Here is a 19,566-nt window from a genome sequence, read left to right as displayed (position 1 = left end):
CAACAGGCTACGTTAACAGCAATGTCTTCGTTGACAGAGAAAGCACAGTTGTGACACAGGGTAGATTTGGAAATAAATAAATTTGGAGTCAGATACCAACTAAATATTTAACTCTGGGCAGTTGGTTAGCCTCACTGAGACTCAATCTCCTGACGTGCCCAACAGGGGATGAGAGTGTTGATTCTACCGAGTGACTGTGAGTTTCCAGAAGCATCGCCGTGCAAACTGCCCGTGCCAATGCCCGGCACTCGTGAGACAAGACACCACCGAAAATTCCGTCTAGAAAATGCGTATCTCTGTGTGTGGCTTCATGGAGCCCAGGAGTCTTGTCGGCCCAGCCACACATGAGGTGGCCAAGCTCCCAGGCACCCAGGTACCAGTGTCTTTCCCTGCCCTTCGTGCCACTCCAAGTCTCCAGGCCAAGAAGCCCTTTTCTGTGCTGAAGCATTTGCAGGAGCTCTTCTGCTGTACAGTTCCAACACACAAACTTTCACAGACACAAAAAAGGGCCAGATGAGATCAGTCACCCCTGCCCGCCAGGAGGAGAGCACGTTAGAAGTTGCCCACACAACACACCTTTGGATCTAAAACATCCTCCACAACTGAAGCAATCTGGAGTTACAAGAAGGGGTCAAACGTAATTATACTTTAAGTAAGCTTCACACCCCATGTGCAGCCCAACACAGGGCTTGAGCTCACGACCCTGAGATCAAGACCTGAGCTAAGATCAAGAGTAGGATGCTTAACGTACTGAGCCACCCAGGCGCCCCAAACACAATGATACTTTAAAGGCCAGTCAATGTGTCACCGGGATCGGATGGTGGCCCATGCTGACATTTCTCAAGTATATGGAATCAATACACCAATAAACAGATACCTTCTTTGAAAAGTGTATTTCCTCACAGGGATGAGTTTGAGAGTCTCAGAACTGAGAGAAGAATCAAGTTTGGGAGGAGTAGAGGCTACCTAAGAAAAGAGACCCCAGAAAGCTCCCCTACCTGACACTGATGTTGGGTTCCATTTATTCAGCCCCACAAACATGGACGCTTACAACAGGCTGGGCCACATGCAGGTTCCAAGGATATGACCACAACTAAGAACTTATTCTGACTTTAAAAACCTCATCACCTACCCAGGACGTGTTTCGCATTCTGTGGCCACAAAGGTTCTGGCGCAAATGCGGTTAAAACGACGGGGCAGCCCCACCTCCTGCTGCAACCGAGCCGATCAGACCCAGCGGCCCATCTGCTGGGAATGGGTGACAGTGGCTAAAGACAGGGGAAGGGGTGGAGGGGAAGGGAGATTTGTTCCTCTTCCCTTAGGGGTGAGGAATTAGGGACCTGCCGGAGGAGGTGAGTCAGAGCCGTGAGGCACAAGCTAACAGGGAGGCAGGCTGGTGGGCCAGATCGAAGCCCCTGGGACTTTTTGGACAAAACTGCCAGCGGCTCCTGGACAGACTGAAGCTGGGGGTGGAGGGGAAGGGACAAAGATAGAGGCCCAGTCTTTGGGTCCGACAGGTCTGGGTCTAAATTCCCACTCTGCCAATTACTTGCTGTTACCTTGGCCCTGTTCCTCCCCAAGTCTCAGTTTCCACGTCTGTAAAATAAGGATAACGGCATCTTCCCTTTAGGTCATTGATTGTGGATTACAGGAGGTAATGGGTACAAAGCTTAGTAGGTACTTAGGACACAGTAAATGCTCAGCAAGTGTAAACTGTCATGACTGGTGCCATCAACATTGTATTATTGCCCTGCTGAGTTTCCACAGTTCACCGGGCACATCGCCACCGATCACTATGACACCTGTCCCCGTTATAGGGCTGTCTTCAATATAAAAGGGGCTTGGGATCAGCTGATCTATTAGTGTGGGTTCCACTATATGTCTTCATCGATATACATCACACATATTGAAGCCAATGCACTAGGGGTGACTTTCCTATACTAATAATCATACTCACACTCAATATTTTCACCCTCAACTTAAGAGCATGCTAAATAACGAATGTGCTATTTTAATGTTATCCTATATCCAAGAGTAAGATAATTCACAAAGGGAACATAATATTCCATAATATTCCTTTAACTTATAAAACTCCGTGTTCTTTAAACTTACCTTGCCACTTGGGTCCATTCTTCATACAGACTGAAGGTCATCAAAGGTTCAGGTAATTCCCGTAAATAGGACTTTAAAGCACCTGGAATTATTAACACTCACTTTGAGTATGTCCAGGGGTAAGCATGGGAATCTGGGGCGTGTTACTTTGCAAGCTGAAATGATCTCAGTTACCACCTTCCGAGAGTATCTAGAACAAGCCACTAACCAGCGGGAGTGGCTAGAGAATTAGGTGCTCCTAAAACAAATTCTGTCTCTTGCATAATATAGAGAGGGATCAATGGAAAACAAAATTAGCTTCAAAGTCACCTTCTAATAGACATCACTTCCCCAGGAAGATCTCGAGTCTGAAGGTGAAAGAAGGGAAGGAAAGGGGCACTTGGGGTCTCAGTCAGTTGAACATCTGACTTCAGCTCAGGTCATGATGGGTTCGAGGGTTCGAGTCCCTTGTCAGGCTCTGTGCTGACAGCTCAGAGCCTGGAGCCTGCTTCAGACTCTGTCTCCCTCTCTCTCTGCCCCTCCCCTGCTTGTGCTCTCTCACTCAAAAATAAACATTAAAAAAAAATTTTTTTATTAAAAAAAAAAAGAAGGGAAGGAAGAGCCTGCTTCAGACTCTGTCTCCCTCTCTCTCTGCCCCTCCCCTGCTTGTGCTCTCTCACTCAAAAATAAACATTAAACAAAAATTTTTTTATTAAAAAAAAAAAGAAGGGAAGGAAATACAAGCATGTCTCCAAATATCTGGATTATAAACCACCTTCACCTTTTACGTAATAATCAGGAAAACAAAGAAACAAATAAACCCTCCAGAACAGAAAAGACGTGTGTGTGTGTGTGTGTGTGTGTGTGTGTGTGTGTGTGTACACTCAGCTTTTTAAAAAAGTTTTATTCATTTAAGTAATCTCTACACCCCATGTGGGGTTCGAACCCATGACCCTAAGATCAAGAGTTGCACACTGTTCTATTTGTCCTTTCAGTTTTTTCCAATTAAACTTATATAGGGAGACCATTTCAATTTTATCTGTCACTTAAACCTAAAATGAAAAAAAAATTTTTTTAAGTAGGCTCCACACTCAGCACAGAACCCAACGCAGGGCTTGAACGTCTGACCCTGGGATCATGACCTGAGCTGAGATCGAGTCGGATGCTTAACTGACTGAGCCACCCAGGCGCCCCCAGAACTGGATCTTTGACTGATGCTCTGTCTGAGATGCGACCTGCCACCCACCCTGAGGGCGACTCCTTGCGGCTCACCTGCTACAGCGTGGGGGTCTGAGTAGAACTCATCCAGATGAGAAGTGGAGCAGTCTAAAGCAGCTTTCAGTTTCTTTAACTTGGAGGCCCCAGCTCCAATTCGGAAAAGGCCCTGAAGACAACAAAAAGCCATCAGTGTCACGTTCAAGTTGGGGGCGGCAGTACAAATCCGATGGAAGAGCCTTCTGCCCCGGCCCTGCAGACCCCTCTCTGAGGGCTGGAACGCTGCCTGCCTTGTAGGGTTGCCAGGAAGGGTGGCGAGGACAAGCGCAGACAGAGAGCAGCGCATTTCCGATCAGCGAGCGCTCGTGCCCTGCCCCGCTGCTAAAATACCTGTCTCTATTAGAAATCTACTAAATGCGCTATTTTATACTTCCACAAGGCTGATTGCTACAGATTTTCTAAATTTAGGATTCTTTTGTTTTTTTTCTAATGGACATCTCATGAGAAATTGTTAGACTAGGCCCCTTAGTCATTTTCACCGCTCTAAAAGTTACTTGGAGAAAAACACGTGAAGGTCACCCAAGAAAGGCAGGACTGTGAAGACACTGGTCCAGGAGTTATGAGATTCGGGTTTTAAGCAAAATAAATCTAGGCAGGGTTCCTCAGTCTCAGCAGTACTGACATTTCAGGAGCGGTAATTCCTCATCATGGTCCTGTCCTGTGCATTGCAGGCTGCTTATTAGCAGGAGCCCTGGTCTCTGCCCACTAGAGGCCAGGAGCAACCCCCCTCCAAAATCGTGACAATCAAAAATGTGTCCAGACTTCGCCAAATCGCTCCCAAAAGGGGACAAAATTTAGCCCCGGCTGAGAAGCTCTGATCTCGGCTACTAGAAGTTGGGGTCATGTCAGTGGGGGATGGGGCAGTGCCTGGAAGCAAGCACAAGAGGGCTTCTAGAGTGTTCCTTGATCTGGATGCTGATCACACAGGTAGGCTCAGTTTGTTAACATTTATCAATGCATCACTTATGATACATACATTTTTCTATCTACATTATACTTCAATAAGGTTCTTTTTTTTTTTTTTTTTTTTTTAACGTTTATTTATTTTTGAGACAGGGAGAGACAGCATGAATGGGGGAGGGTCAGAGAGAGAGGGAGACACAGAATCGGAAACAGGCTCCAGGCTCTGAGCTGTCAGCACAGAGCCTGACGTGGGGCTCGAACTCACGGACCGCGAGATCATGACCTGAGCCTAAGTCGGATGCTTAACCGACTGAGCCACCCAGGCGCCCCTCAATAAGGTTCTTAAAAGGAAAAAAAAAAAAAAAAAAGACTCGGCATTTGATTTTCATCCCCCCACCATGAGCTCACTGTGTGCCGAATTCCTTATCTACACAGGGAGTAAGTAACAAGACCTGCTCGGTTCCTGGGTTTTTCTGCGGTAAGGATACCATACCCATGAAATAAACCTCCACCAAAACACACGAGGGTAAGAGTCTCGCTACGAACAAAGTTCACGGAAGCTCTGGTCCATTTAATGCATCATGAAAGTCAATGCCACAAATCACAGCCAGAGTCTAACGTGAAACAATCAAGGGGACAAAAGAAAGTCAGAGTGTACTACAGGCGGAAAGGGTAAGTATTGTTTTCCTATGAATTTGGTTTTATTCACAGTGTCCAATGTGCAGGGTCTCAAAATGTGGGAAAACCACCAACGGGTCTACACAGTACAGATGGCGGCAAGCAGGCCCACTCGGCGCCCTTACCTCCTCCTTCATGCCTGTCTCCAGAAGCAGCATGACACAGGCCTCGATGGGCAGTGCAATCTCACGCCCGCTCCGCTTCAGGTGCTCTTGCAAAGGAGTCCCAAAGGCTGGCTTTTCTGCCCACTTATCTAGAGCAGCAAAGCATCCAGTGAGACACCCAACAACGTCACGGCATCAATGGGGGGTCTTTTTCCTCCCCCAAATTACCAAAGGGGCTCTTTTTTTTTTAAGCGGACTGGTGGTTGAGGCTTTGGGAAAAGGGGAAACATCTGTTCTGTTTGCTTTTGCTGTTTACCATTTACTAGAGCAAAAATAGGCATGGGGCTGGGAGGTTACTTGCGGAGCAGAAGCCCTGAACACCCTCTGTGGCACCCCGTGAGAGCGGCCCAGCTGAAGTCACGAGGGTGCTCCTGCATGGGACTGGTGGGCTGCCTGGCCCTACACCGAGGATGCATCTAGGCACCCTGATTTCACTGGAAGGAAACTGATTCCAGCCACGCAAAGCAGCACTGGCCTTCCATCTAGGGGACTCCCTCAGTGCAAGAGGAAATAACTTCTTAAGATTTTAAACACAAGCCAAGCATCATCACACAAGACCGGAAGATGGCCGATGGGAACTCGTAGCAAATGCAACGTCTCCGTGACATGCAGTGCTTCCGAATGCCGGAGCCCCAGACAGGCCCCAGACATTCTGCGTAGGGAACAACGTGGGATCCGCAGCCCCAAAGCAGCTGAGACTGAAGCCTGTGCCAGCAGTAAAGCGATCATTTATATTATTTTGGGGTCAGATACTCTGCTCCACTCCATAAGAGATTTGAGGCAGCTTAGCAGAAATACATACAATAAAGCAGCAAAACAGAAACAAGAGTTTAGCGAATGGATGTGTCCCATTGGGATGAGAAGCACTCGGTTGGGTCTGGCCCGCCTGCGGGTCCTGTGCACATCTACCGCTGCCCAAGAAGCACACGGACGCAGAAGAGGGGAAACCAGCCCAAGAAAAATGCTCAGCTGAGGAACACTTAGTTCCTTCCGGTGACGGGAAAGGTTCCCGTCCTCCTCCGCACCACCAATGGACAATTATCCTTCAGCCGCTCTGCTGTTCGAACCACAAGTTCAAAGCAGGCACGATCACCCTGGTGTGTCCTCTTAGACTCCACTACATGAAAGAGCAGGGACAGGCCCCATCGTGTGATCTGCACATAGTGGGAGGAAGAAGAATGGAATCCCCAGGTCCCTGGGCCTGAGAGCTTGTGCAAGGCTAGAATTGATGGGAAGAGCGAGTGGGGTCCCGGTTGAAGAGAGGTGAGAGCAAGAGAGGCAGGAGCCCTCCTCATCTCTGGCCCTGGCCCCGGCCCCAGCCCCAGCCCCAGCCATGGTCAGCATAATTCCTAGCAGCAAGAGCATCCAGAGGCCTGGCCCTTCTCCGTGACAGCCCTCTCAGAGGCCAGACCTTCCCCCGCATACTTTGTCCCTTTCATCTAAAACGAGGATTCTCAATCAGGCAGAAAACGGCCACATGACCCCTCCCCTGGGAGATACATCAGAGTGCCCCGGGGGAGTTCTGCAAATGGCACCTGCCATCATGGCCACCCCACATGCCTGACCCCATGGTGGCAAGGGCTGGGTGTTCTCCAAACACCTGCTGGAACTTTCTAGTAAACACTCTACGGTGTGCCCTGCCCCCCACCGCGGTGTAATGTTGGCTGAGGGTGGACGTGAGAACCAGTGACCTAGATGACTCCTGAGCCAAACCGCCCTGAGGATGCCGGCCTCTCACACAACAGACCAGTCAAGTGCTGGCTGCCACAGCGGCACCCACAGTTCACAACACCCCCCTCCCCCCAAATAAATATAAGACACACATGTAAACGTACAACACTCATTCACAAGACAACGCATGTGTGCTAAGTCATGGCCAAAATATGGTATAGATGAGGGTCACAAATGCAGTTGTCCACAGGGGCCAGGGACATACCAGCCCTGCGCCTGGCACCCACCCATGCTGCCATGTAGGAAAACAGATCCAGGGTTGCCAGACTCCCACAGCTTCCAGGAGAAGCCAGAAACCAGATTGCTGCATGAAGGTGTCTGGTGTTTCAATGATGGCAACATTTTTTTTTTAATGAGATGTGGCTGTTTGCGACCTCTGGCATAGACCACAGATGCTAGAGTGACTCAGGAGACAAAGTGTGTGCTGTTGGCTTCAGAGAAGGCTTCTCAAAGGAGGGGGGCTTAGATGAATGAAACAGACCAAGGAAGAGCAGCTGAGAAAAGTCCAGGGACCTTGAGTCTCAGAAGTGATATCTGATTCCACAGTTCATGCGTGAAGTGACACAGGCCCGGGGCAGGGAGACGGCATGAGAGAAGGAGAAGGCCTAGCAGAAGGCAGGAAGGGCAGACCCCGGCAACAGGTGGCTCCAAGTTCAAGCCTGGATGGTTTGGAGGAAGGCGGCACCCGGGAGAGCCGGAGGACGAAGGGACAGCTGGCGTGAGGGGAAGAATCGGCTTGCTTTCTGGGATGTGTGGAGTTTCAGGGCACAGCAGGCCCTCAGAGGGAACCAGCACTGAGAAGGCCGTGAGGCCGAAGACGCTGGTGAGATGGGAACTGTCACCAGGAAGGGGCTCTGGGGACAAGGAGGGCAGGAGGGGGAAGAGCACAGCCCTAACAATGAACTTTCCTGTTCCCTGTCACTGGCTGACCTACTTCTCCAGGGAAAACAGCCTTGGGAAAAAAAGAGGTTGTTTTGGGTTTTTTTTTTTTTTAAGTCCTGCTCACAAAACCCAATCTTCCCTTTTGCTGTGCTTGTTCGTCAGCTCCAAACCAGATTTTAATTCATTCAAAGGCTAAGATGATGACGGTTACCATCTTGTCCTACACGGGGCCAGGCACACGGTAGGTATCCCATAAATACACACGCCTGGAGCTCGGAACTTGCCCGGCAAGAGCCTGCCCCTTGCAAGGCTGGATGTACACCAGCAGCTTCATTCCCTCGCACGGGGACTTGACCTCGTCATCCACAAACGAGGAAACCGGATCACGTAGGAAAGCAAGAACAGCTTGCCCTAGGAAGAGCTCATCAGATGCATGCACTCGAGCTGGGTGAAGATCTGCCTATGCAGATCGGGGCCTCCTCAAATTTAGAGAAGTGGCGTTGTTGAGGGTGCGGGTGTGCGTGCACACCCACACACGCTCGCTCTCTTTCGCGATCACAGAGTCACTGCGCTCAGCACCTGGCTTGAGACCAAAGGTTCTGCAGGGGGAACCAAGGCTCCGAATGCGGGGTCTACACAACCAAAGAGTACAACAGGTCCAAAGAAGACAGAATAACTTCTGCCTCAACCAGGTTTTCGGATCTCTGCTGGCAGATGCTCTGATGGCAAATGAGAAAATGAGAATCAAAAGCTCTAATGTTGGGCTAAAACTAAACATCAGAAGGAAGTTCAGTCCGCTCATGACTTGTGGGTAAAGTCTGCCGAAAGCCTGAGTATGGCGGGCAGAACGTGAGTGCTGAGAACAAGAGCCTTGTATGCAGGCAAGGAAGAGGGGGAAGGAAGTTGTCTATGGCCTCATGGTTCATTCCCACCAACTGAGTGCCTGATGAGGGGCTATCAAGTACTGGCTTCTAAAATCCCTTTCGCGAAGTCCAATATTTTCCCCAGAATGTATGCTCTTGGCGTCGCAGGGTCAGAGTTAAACCCAAGGGAACAAATAACTGACCCGGAAAAGGAGAAGACACGAAAACACATACAGGTACTCCCCCAAAGGGTCCAGCAACTGAACATGTCAGAATTGCACATGTCCCATTAGTATGTTAATTCGGGTTTGGAAGAAATTAGAGAATGCGGCGAGGAAAGATGAGATTATGCTGGGAAACAGTACTCTCCGAGGAGAAAGGCGTTATCCAAAGGAAATGCATGCAAAGGAGTCAGGGTGAAGAAGAACAGAGCGCAAGTGGCAGAGGCAAAAAGGAGGCATCAGCCAGCACGCAGGTTACATTACCTTGATGGGCTCGCATTTCGGGAAGGGCCTTTTCTAAGACTGCTAATGCTTTTCTATGGTAATCTGCTTGGGCTTCTAATAACTGAGAACAGACCCACATTCAAAAACAAAAGCAACGTTAGCATCGGATGGACACACACACAATGGCTGAGCAAAACCAAAAATGAAATCTTTTGCAAAACAAAACAAAACAAAAAAACTAAAATGACTCCATTTTTACAATGTTTTCATACTTTGTCAAGGCCAGGTGCTTACCGTAATGAAGAATTTGCCATACTCCCCTTCTTTGGCCATAAAGTTGTACATGTCCGCTGCAAGCTGGTCCTGGTGAGTGGAAGAGAAGAGAGGTCACTGAAGAAAATGGCATCTGAGAATTAATATCCATGAGCTCTTAGAGCAAAACGTCATGGAAAGAGCCACAGAATAAACGTCCATCAATTGCCTGGTATAACCATACATTGGGACAACAGCAACAACAAAAAAGGAAGCTTATTAGGGGAATGATGTGGGAAGATCTCCAAGATACACGGTTAATATTCCTTATTAAGAAGTGAAGTATATACAGCCACCTGGGTGGCTCAATCTGTTAAGTGTCCAACTCTTAGTTCCAGCTCAGGTCATGATCTCACAGTTGGTGAAACTGAGCCTCACGTCGGGCTCTGCGCTGACAGTTTGGAGCCTGCTTGGGATCCTTTCTCTCTGTCCTCTCTCTGCCTCTCCCCATGCTGGCTGGTTCTCTCTCTCAAAATAAATAAATAAGCATTTAAAAAAAAAAAAAAAAAGAAAAAGAAAAAAAAGAAGTGAAGTATAGGGGTGCCTGGGTCGTTCAGTCGGTTTAGCATCCAGACTCTTGATTTTGGCTCAGGTCCTGATCTCATGGTTCATGAGATTGAGCCCTGCATTGGGCTCTGTGCTGACAGTGCAGAGGCTGCTTGGGATTCTCTCTCTCTCTCTGTCTCCCTCTGCCCCTGCCCCACTCTCTCTCTCAAAATAAATAAATAAACATTAAAAAAAAAAAACAAGTATAGAGCATTAGTTATGCTATGTTACCACCTGTGTAAAAATAGAAGAGAAAAAAATGTTATATTTTTGCTGCCACATTAGCATAAAAATACCTCCGGAAGAAAAAACAAGAAATTGGCAATCGAGGTTACCTTTTGGGAGCAGAGGAAATTCGGTAGAAGCAGGACAAGGGTGGAAGAAAGACTTACTGTATATTGCTTTATGCTTTTGATACTTGAACTAATGTAGATGAATTGCTTATAAAAATTAAATAATTTGCTTAAAAGTGATAGATTAGGCAATTGTGTATATATATATGTATATATATGTATGTATGTATACATATATGTTTCTTATATTATATTTGAATTAGATTGTATTTGAATTACATATGTATATATTTATAAAATGTACTGCCTTCTGTTTTTAGCATCAAGGTGCACAAATTAACACGAAGGCCCTTCTCATTTATGAAAAAACTTAGAAATGCTAGTTGGGAGCAATAAACATTCGTTTAGAATAACTGGGAAAGCAATGGAGTAAATTCATGGAGATCCACCACACATCTCCAAAAAAGAAAGGGAGAGAAAGAAAAGAGAAAGAGGGCAGGGCAGAGGAGAAAGAAAACAAAGGAAGAGAGAAGGGCTTTCACTCATAAGTGGAATTTAAGAAACAAAACAGATGAACATAGGAGAAAGAAAAAGAGAGGGAGGTAAACGATAAAAGCGACTTTTTAAAAAGTAAGCTCCACACCCAACACGGGGCTTGAACTCATGACGCCAAGATCAAGGGTCACATGCTCTGCCAACTGAGCCAACCAGGGGCCCCAGAGACTCTTAACGACAGAGAAAAAACTGAGCGTTGCTGGTGGGAGGTGGGCAGGGGTTAGACTAAATGAGTGATGGGCATTATGGAGGGTACTTGTTGGCATGAGCACTGGGTGTTGTATGTAAGTGATGAACCACTAAATTCTACTCCTGAAACCAATATTACACTGTATGTTAACTAACTAGAATTTAAATAAAAACTTGAAGCATTAAATTTTTTTTTAAAGGAAAAGGCCTGACAAGTGGAAGCTGGGGATGACCTGGGTGGGTCTATGCCACGCTTGATGGCCAAGGTGTTGGAGTCTGGCAGTCACGTGGAGTCAGAGGACAGAAAATGAAGCCTTGGGCCCGGCAAGGTGAGGAACTGTAACTGACAAGTATGCTCACATCACACACAAAGATCCCTGAGAAACTATATCCTCAGCGGAAGGGTGGATCAGAAAATATTCGCTCAGTAGTATATGGAAAGAATAGAGTATATGTGTTTTGCATTGGGAAAGTAAAAATATTTTCCTGGATTTTACAAATACAGCCTGATTTCATGAAGGTCTGAAGTCTATGTTTATAATACGTGTGGTTCAGGAATCCTAATCTTTTCTCCTAACTGAGAAAGTTAAAGTTAGTTAAAAATGGCCTTGAACTGGTAATACTCTGTAGGGAAAATCACTCCCAATCCTTAAGAGTCCCACAGATAAAGTCTCTCTTAAAATGAACTCACAATACAAAATTGCAAAACACAGGAAGAAACAATCCACCATGAAGTAAACTCCCACCACTCTCACTGAGGAAACAGAATTACCAAAGATTGTTACAGTAAGTATACATAAAATGGTTAAAGACATTAAAAAAAAAACAGGCACTAGAGAACAATATCATAGTATCAAAAAAGGCTGACCTGAAGAAATTTGAATGGAAAAATGCAGTAAATGAAATTCCAAACTCAATGTTGATTAATTATACAGCAGATGAGACTTAGCTAAAGAGAAAATCAGTGAAACAGAACTTAGATGTTGGGAAATTACCCAGAAGTTAGCATACAGCAACAGAAGATATTTTCACAAGTTTTCACCATCTGAATTGAGAAGCTCTGGGGTGGAAGTCGAGAGAAGACACATCAGCCCATAATGCACCAGTCCAGAGTCCCAAGACCTCTGTAACTCTTCTGAATAGGAATAAGCCACTATGAGACCATTTTATCAGAAGCATTTATCTGAAGGTCATCTTTTCAAATGCAAAGGCTATGGCATGACTTTGTGAGTTCAGTTTTAAACAACTCATTTTACTGCAGTTAATTGATCCTAAAATTCATTATCTTGAAGAATGAATTATAGCGTGACTTACACAAACTAAAATATAGCAGTCCCAACACTATCTAATAGAATAGAGACCACTTTTGGAAAAATGCTGAATAGTAAGAGGAAGAAAAGCTTAGGTCAATGACCCTAAGACTCAGCAAAGACCCGTTTCTTTAACACCTCAAATAACATTTAGAATAAAGATCTATCTTCACAGATAGATGTACAGAGAATGAGATCACTTAACCATCTAATCTGTAATTTATTTAATGACATAAAAAATAGTATTTCTCCCAAATTACAAACCAATTGTCCCAGCAACATTTAAAAAATAATTCTTCCCTTCTCTACGGATATATGATGACCTCTTTACTGTATATTCCATTGTTTAAAGTAATAGCATTGAGGGGCGCCTGGATGGCTCAGTCGGTTGAGCGTCCGTCCGACTTTGGCTCAGGTCACGATCTTGAAGTTCACAAGTGCCAGCCCCGTGTCAGGCTCTGTGCTGACAGCTCAGAGCCTAGAGCCTGATTCGGATTCTGTGTCTTCCTCTCTCTCTGCCCTCCCCTACTCGCATTCTGTCTCTCTCTCTCTCAAAAATAAATAAACAAAAAAAATTTTTAAATAAAGTAATAGCATTGATTCTAGAAAAACTATGCTATTCCACAGATCTATTTTTGTGCCTATTGTGCATTTTTGTTAAAGATTTGTTTAAGTAATCTCTACACCCAACATGGGGCTTGAACTCACAACCCTGAGATCAAGAGTTGCACACTCCACCAACTGAACCAGCCAGGCACCCCTATGTACATTGTTGTAACAGCTGTAACTTTATATGGTTTGCTATGGTTTTCTTTTTTCCCCCATCTATTCCTTATTTTAAATAAGCTCAGACATTTCTGTCATTTAAAAAATTTAAAAAAAAATTTTTTTTAATATTTGTTTATTTTTTGAGAGAGAGAGAGAGAGAGACAGAGAGCAAGCAGGGCAGGGTCAGAGAAAGAGGGAGACACAGAATCGGAAGCAGGCTCCAGGCTCTGAGCTATTAGCACAGTGCCCAACGTGGGGCTTGAACCCATGCACCGTGAGATCATGACCTGAGCCGAAGTCGGACCCTTAATGACTGAACCACCCAGGCACCCCCTACTTAAATTTTTTTTAAAGGCTATGCTATTCTTAGTATAAAGTAATACAGTCTTGGAAAATAAAGAAAGAAGGCAGAAGAAACTAGAACGCATTTTTCGTATCACTCAGAGTATTTGTGCCAAACACTAAAGAATCTGCAATATTTGGCCTTTCACCCGTCATTTGTAAAAAGCAGACTGATGCAAGTGCGTATGTATCAGGGAAGTCTTGTACCTTGCACTGCTCCACTTTATTTCCAGCTTCATCCATCTCTTCCTTTAGGGTATCTATTTTTGATGGAAGCCCCTGGAAGTTGGTTCCTGAAGATTTGTGAGCTTGGTTCCACCTGTAACACATGGGGGCAATCGGCATCTGAGAGCTGGCTGCACACACTCAACCTTGCGGAATCAAGGCCCTGAGGGAAACAGACTCTTTCCCCAAAGCCAATTCTACCCGGGATCGGTATGAGTACCTAGGATGCCAGCTCCTCTTGAGTTTATCCTCTAGGAATGGAAGCAAGCAAAAAGAGACATTACATGCCCACTGTGATGGGACTCTGGCAGTGCTGGGAGTAGCTGTCTGCTATGAGACAGTATAATCCTGTCTCATAGACGCCCCACTGCTGGAACCCCCTTTCCTGTAGTGTCTGATCATGGCACCCTTGCCATGAAACACCCCTGTGCTTCCTGCTCTGGTCTGGAATGTTCCTGGGCCCCTGGGACCCTTCCTGCTGCCATCCTCATCTGTGGTTACCTCCAGCAAGTAAAGACCGAGCTTCGGTCATGCAGCTAACAATCCATAGCGAGGAAAACACATGTAGAACTAAAAACATCTGTTAAGAATTAATATTCTAAAGATGAAGTTTACAGGAAGTCTAAAGCATAATGTGGAAAATTTACATTAAGTCAAAAGGACTGAGAAAAAAAAGGAAAGAATTATACCACAGCAAGAGTAGGGGAGTGCATGGGTGGGGAGGGGTAATAATCTAAAACAATTTCTATTTGTTTTTTTTTTTTTTTTTTTTCAACGTTTTTTATTTATTTTTGGGACAGAGAGAGACAGAGCATGAACGGGGGAGGGGCAGAGAGAGAGGGAGACACAGAATCGGAAACAGGCTCCAGGCTCCGAGCCATCGGCCCAGAGCCTGACGCGGGGCTCGAACTCACGGACCGCGAGATCGTGACCTGGCTGAAGTCGGACGCTTAACCGACTGCGCCACCCAGGCGCCCCTTCTATTTGGTTTTCAGGTGTGCTTTGACCTTCTGTTCGAATATGAATTATGTCTGCTATTGTGGAAGCAATTTAAATGTAAACATGGATATGACAGAGATGCAGCATGAAAACCCGTGCGAGCAACTGCTCAAGCTTCCCAGCTGCTGCACTGCCCCCAAAACAGTAGGCTCTGCCTTCTTCCCAGTTCCTGATGAGGCTCTCCTCCAAAGCCGGCCTTCGGCAAGTCTGCCTAAGCAAGACTGGCGATGCCATGGAGTGGCCAGAGCACGGACCTGGGAGGCTGACAAGCTCAGGTTTGAAGCCTGGCTCTCCCACACTAGCTGTGTGACCTTGGGCAATGACTTAACCTCTCTGTGCCTCAGTAATCTCATCTGTAAAGCTAAGATAACAAACACTTTGCAGAACCGTCATAAGGAATCGAGAACAAATCGATATGCATGTGCACGTGTGTGCATATGATATCTGCCCCATTAGGGATTCCTCCTTAGGAATTAGGTAGTAATTAGTCATTAGATACTATCATTTTCCCCCAGGGAAAAGCCACAGGAATAAGTAAAGGTGAAATATTCAACTGTGTGTTTCTCTGATACCTGCTTTGATTGGTTAAAAGTGAACAAGATCCTGAACGCAGATCAAGAATCAGTGTTGAAATCCCCTCCGGGATACCTGTATTGTAGACGTAAAATTCCTGGGGCACAAGCACCTGTAATGTCGCTCAACCAGCTCCGGGGAGGGAGCATTCACGGCCTTGTTTAACGAACCATTAGAACATTCTTCCTTATCCTGAGCAAAAGTCTACCTCAAGGTGGCCCCACTCCTGGTCCTGGCTCGGGGATTCTCCTTACAGATGTACACATGACAAAGCGTGAAGCAAGCCATGTAGAGAATCTGTGCAGGTTCCTCTCTCATCTAGAAAAGGAGTCTCTTCCCGAGAGAACAGAACCCCTGTTCCCTCTCCAGTCCTCACTGAGGGGGCCTCTGAATTTAGTCCCCAGCACAGAGTCGGGCACACAGGACGCACCCGATCGAGATCTGTCGAAAACATGAATGAACGAATGAACAGGAACTGGTGGAGGAATCAAAGGAGGTGACATGTCATGTCCATCACTCCATACCTGGCACGCGGCAAGCGTCCGGTAAGTGGTGGCAATTATTTTTACCGCACCCTCTATCATCTCAGTATGTCCTACATCACGACATGTCTTAACGAGTGACCCATACACTTAATGGAGTGGCGTTTCTTCACCCCTCCCCCAAGGAGATATCTAGTCAGTGGTGCACGGATAGTCACCGGCATCTCAGGAACGAGGAAATGCTGCATGTTGCATTGCTACAGATGTTCTAAATCTGTTAAAAAAAAAAAAAGCATCTGACAGGTAGAAGCTTAGTAAATGACAGTTATATCTCCATCCATTTGCCAAAGAGAAATGGTCATCTCTGCTTCACAGGACTGCAGTGAGAATTAAGTTACACAATAAACAAGTCACGGAGATGAAAAGTACAGCAAAGGGAATATGGTCAATAATATTGTAAGAACACTGCATGGTGACAGATGGTGACCACACATCGTGATGAGCACTGAGTAACGTACAGAATTGTCGAATCAATGCTGTGCACCTAAAATTAATTCGTCATGTGTCAGTTACACTGCAGTAATTTAAAAAAATTAAAAGAAGAAAAAGTGGGAGCTAACAAAACAGGGGTCGATCAACAAAGCCACCTTTTTTTTTTATTTAAATAAAGTTTTATTGGAACACGGTCAGGCTTTCATTTACTTACGGTCCAGGGTTGTTTTTACACTACAATAGCAGAGTTGAAAAGTTGCAAAAGGGACCATCTGGGTTGCAAAGCTGAAAATATTTACTATCCGGCCCTTTATGGAATGTTTGCCAACTCTTGTGGTAAAGCATGAGAAAGGTCGGGGCAGGCGGCAGCTGCCTCCATAGATATTCCCTATTCTCATCCACGGAGAAAGCCGCAGAAGTCACGGATACACATGCCCTCAAGGACAGAGCTGGGCTGGAGTCCTGCCACGAAGCACCACAGTCATCTGGCAGCAGGCGACAAGTCGGCAGCCCTCTGGGATGCTTACTTACTTTTACGGGGAGTTTTCTCCCTTTGGGCGCAGCATTCGATCATGAAAGTATAACCACACAGGGTTTGGACGTGGCAGGACCCTCAGGAACTGCTAAGATCACAGATCTATTTATTCCTACACTCCACTATCCTAGAACAGGATGTTCTAACATCATTCCCACTGCCACACTTGGGAGAATGGGCCCTCGAGGCAGGTGTAAGTGGGTGCGACTTGGTCTGTGGGTCAAGTGCGTGAATCTGGAAACCCGCATGCTGTCCACTGAGTGGTCTTCCTCTCGTCCGTACCTTACCTGGCTCTGACCGAATCCCAGTCTAACACCAATTTAGCGAGCTGCTTCCTCTGTTTTTGGATGTTGGGAATCTCCAACTAGAAAGAAGAACATACCACAGACCGAATGCGATAAGCTTTGGGGTTTTTACCTTAACATCTGAAAAGGCAGTATTTATTTACATTTTTCCCCCTGAGGCATAGGATTTTGTACCCTCAACTGATTTCCCTCATTCCCAAAAGGAAGCATATGTCAAAGTCACCGATTGTCGTGAAACTTGCAGACCCAAGCGAACCATTCACCGCGCAGCCCACACCGGTCTTGGCTCTTCTATGTGGCCTGACAGAAGCACTCACCTCTGCGATGCTGCAGAGAGGATCCACAATCTCTCCCTCAACAAAGACCTCGTGCTGAGAAAGTTCTAGAGCCAGCTGGTTCTCAGCATTGCCACACGTCTCCAGAATCTTCCTTTAAAAACACAAGATACCCCCACAACAAGCATCTGCTCGTTAAACCAGGTGTCCGATTACCATACTCGGCCAGCTCTCTACACGATGGGGACACCTTAGGGTGCTACACGGTAGAACCTTAAAAACGTGGTAAGTCTGGGGCATCGCCTAAAATGCAAGCCCACGGGTTTGTGCTCTAACATGAAAAAGGCACTCTCAGATACACTTTGTGAGTACGTGTGTGGGATGTGTGTGAACAGTGAGGTGATGAGTCCAGGATGAGCTTCAGGGGAAGACCAAATGTTCTCCAAATAACCCTGGAATTCTTTAGAACCTTATGTGCTTTAGAACCTTACGTTCGATATGTGCTGTTTTATGTCTGTCAGTGAGGCCAGCCGAGGCAGGGTTTGCTCCGGAGTTAATGCAAGTGCTGGTTTTCTACTGGGGATGGTGGGCTAAGCTCAAGGGACATGTTGCATGAAAACCATGTTTGCTTTTGTTTTCCTGGGAGCACGCAGTTGATGTCACACCAAGAACACGTGAGAATGATACGGCTGCTCTGACTCTGTCCTTCCCTCTTTCCTCCTACCCCTCTCCTTCTCGCCCTGCCCCTCGAGATCCCCACGGGGTCCTTTTAAAATGACCAACGTGTGTGGCACTGGCATGAGGTGGCCATGGTGCTGTCATTAAGAACACGATCTCCGATACCATGCTGCCTGGGTTTGAATACGGGCTTTGCTATTCACCAGCTGTGGGGTCTTGGGCAACTGACTCACCCTCTCTGTCAATTTCTTCAATGGGAGGTAGAATGTAGGTTGTCTCGAGGACTGAACGAGTGAGTACATGGAAAACACGTACAGCAGTGCTAATGCAGAGCAAGGACTCCCTCCATCAGCCGGGAAGACCAGGAGTGCCAGCATGCACACACCAGCCACCCTCTTCCCAGGACCATTACTCCCAAATATGGGAGCATGGACAGGACGGAGGAAGGGTGAAGAGTGGGGGGAAACTATCATCCTGGAACGGACAAAGTTATGGGGTGCCTGGGTGGCTCAGTCAGTTAAGCATCTGATTCTTGGTTTTGGCTCAGGTCATGACTGAGCGGTTCCTGAGTTCGAGCCCTGTGTCGGGCTCTACACTGATAGTGTGGAACACGCTTGGGATTTTCTCACTCTCTCTCCCCGCCCCTCCCCCCATCAAAATAAATAAATAAACAAACTGCAAAATAAAAAAGAACACAGGTAGCGTTGTAGGGCATGGAGTATAACAGGCCCCTGGAAAGGGGGTTGTGGAGTCCAAAGCCCAGGGCAGCTGGGAAGCACAGTGAGCGGTATAGCAGAGACAGCAGATTGGCTCAAAGGCCCCCAGCCTCATGTAGAAGCAGGTGGAAGGAAGGGTTAACCTTCCCTCTTACAGTAAAAACAACTTCATGATTAGATTTTTAAAAATTATTTATAGAACACATGCCTACTGCAAAAAAAAAAAAAATCCAATTAATTCAGAAAACACAAGATTTTGAGACAACCACCATTGATATTACGGTGGCCACCCTCAAAGGAGGTGGCTCTTGAGGACTGGACGGGACTGCTCAGGGAAGGGACATGTTCTTTATACCGAGGCTCAGGGGAATAAAGAATGACCCTATCAATCACTTTCGCTAGTGGCCCTTTCAGTCATCGGAAGCCAGCGTTGCTCCTGCTAAAGGGAAGACTGCCTGCCATCCCGGGGGCCCAGACCCCACTTCTTCCCATGGAGACTGCGCCATTCTCCTCCTGGAGCAGGAGCCACACCGTCACGCTCACGGCCCCTCTGTCACGCAGATGCCTGCCGCGCACAGCACCCGCCCACCCGCTCCCACTGACGCGCAGGCTAGCAGGCTCGCTCTCTGAAAGCAGCCCACTCTTACCCCAGCAGGGAGTCTTCCAGCTGAGTCGATGCTTCTTGCATGTTCTGAGCAAGAGCGGTCAGAGGGAGTTTTTTCTGGAAGGCAGAAGACAATGTGTTGTTTTCATTATTACTGATACCCGTTCTCAATGACCAGCCGCAGATCATCATTCAGTGATTTGTCCTCCAGGCACACTGCACAGGTAAGAGGTAGACTGTCTGGGTTCAGGATCCAGCCTCAAACATGTGCGCTGTGTGACTTAACCTCTATGTCCACGTCCTCACGCCTGGATGATACCGAGGCATGATAACA

General features: G+C 46.7%; 1 protein-coding gene across 5 annotated transcripts in view; it reads right to left on the bottom strand.

Annotated features, from left to right (window-relative positions):
• ARHGAP17 (Rho GTPase activating protein 17) overlaps nucleotides 1-19,566 on the bottom strand; it is a 160,699-nt gene that overhangs the window by 26,189 nt on the left and 114,944 nt on the right. For 3 of the 5 annotated variants that reach the window (XM_058710337.1, XM_058710341.1, XM_058710340.1), the window contains exons 4-12: nucleotides 19,276-19,349; nucleotides 17,277-17,388; nucleotides 16,942-17,018; nucleotides 13,556-13,667; nucleotides 9,328-9,396; nucleotides 9,073-9,154; nucleotides 5,073-5,200; nucleotides 3,364-3,475; nucleotides 2,113-2,194 (exon numbers count right to left, since the gene is read on the bottom strand). In XM_058710337.1, the coding sequence (XP_058566320.1) occupies nucleotides 2,113-2,194; nucleotides 3,364-3,475; nucleotides 5,073-5,200; nucleotides 9,073-9,154; nucleotides 9,328-9,396; nucleotides 13,556-13,667; nucleotides 16,942-17,018; nucleotides 17,277-17,388; nucleotides 19,276-19,349 (848 nt within the window). The remainder of the gene's footprint in view (nucleotides 1-2,112; nucleotides 2,195-3,363; nucleotides 3,476-5,072; nucleotides 5,201-9,072; nucleotides 9,155-9,327; nucleotides 9,397-13,555; nucleotides 13,668-16,941; nucleotides 17,019-17,276; nucleotides 17,389-19,275; nucleotides 19,350-19,566) is intronic. The other 2 variants (XM_058710339.1, XM_058710338.1) reach the window with 1 other exon arrangement.

Source organism: Neofelis nebulosa, chromosome 18, assembly GCF_028018385.1.
Source record: "Neofelis nebulosa isolate mNeoNeb1 chromosome 18, mNeoNeb1.pri, whole genome shotgun sequence".
NCBI classification, from domain to species: domain Eukaryota; kingdom Metazoa; phylum Chordata; class Mammalia; order Carnivora; family Felidae; genus Neofelis; species Neofelis nebulosa.
Note: the sequence above shows the minus strand (reverse complement) of the source record. Positions and strands in the feature narration are given on the sequence as shown.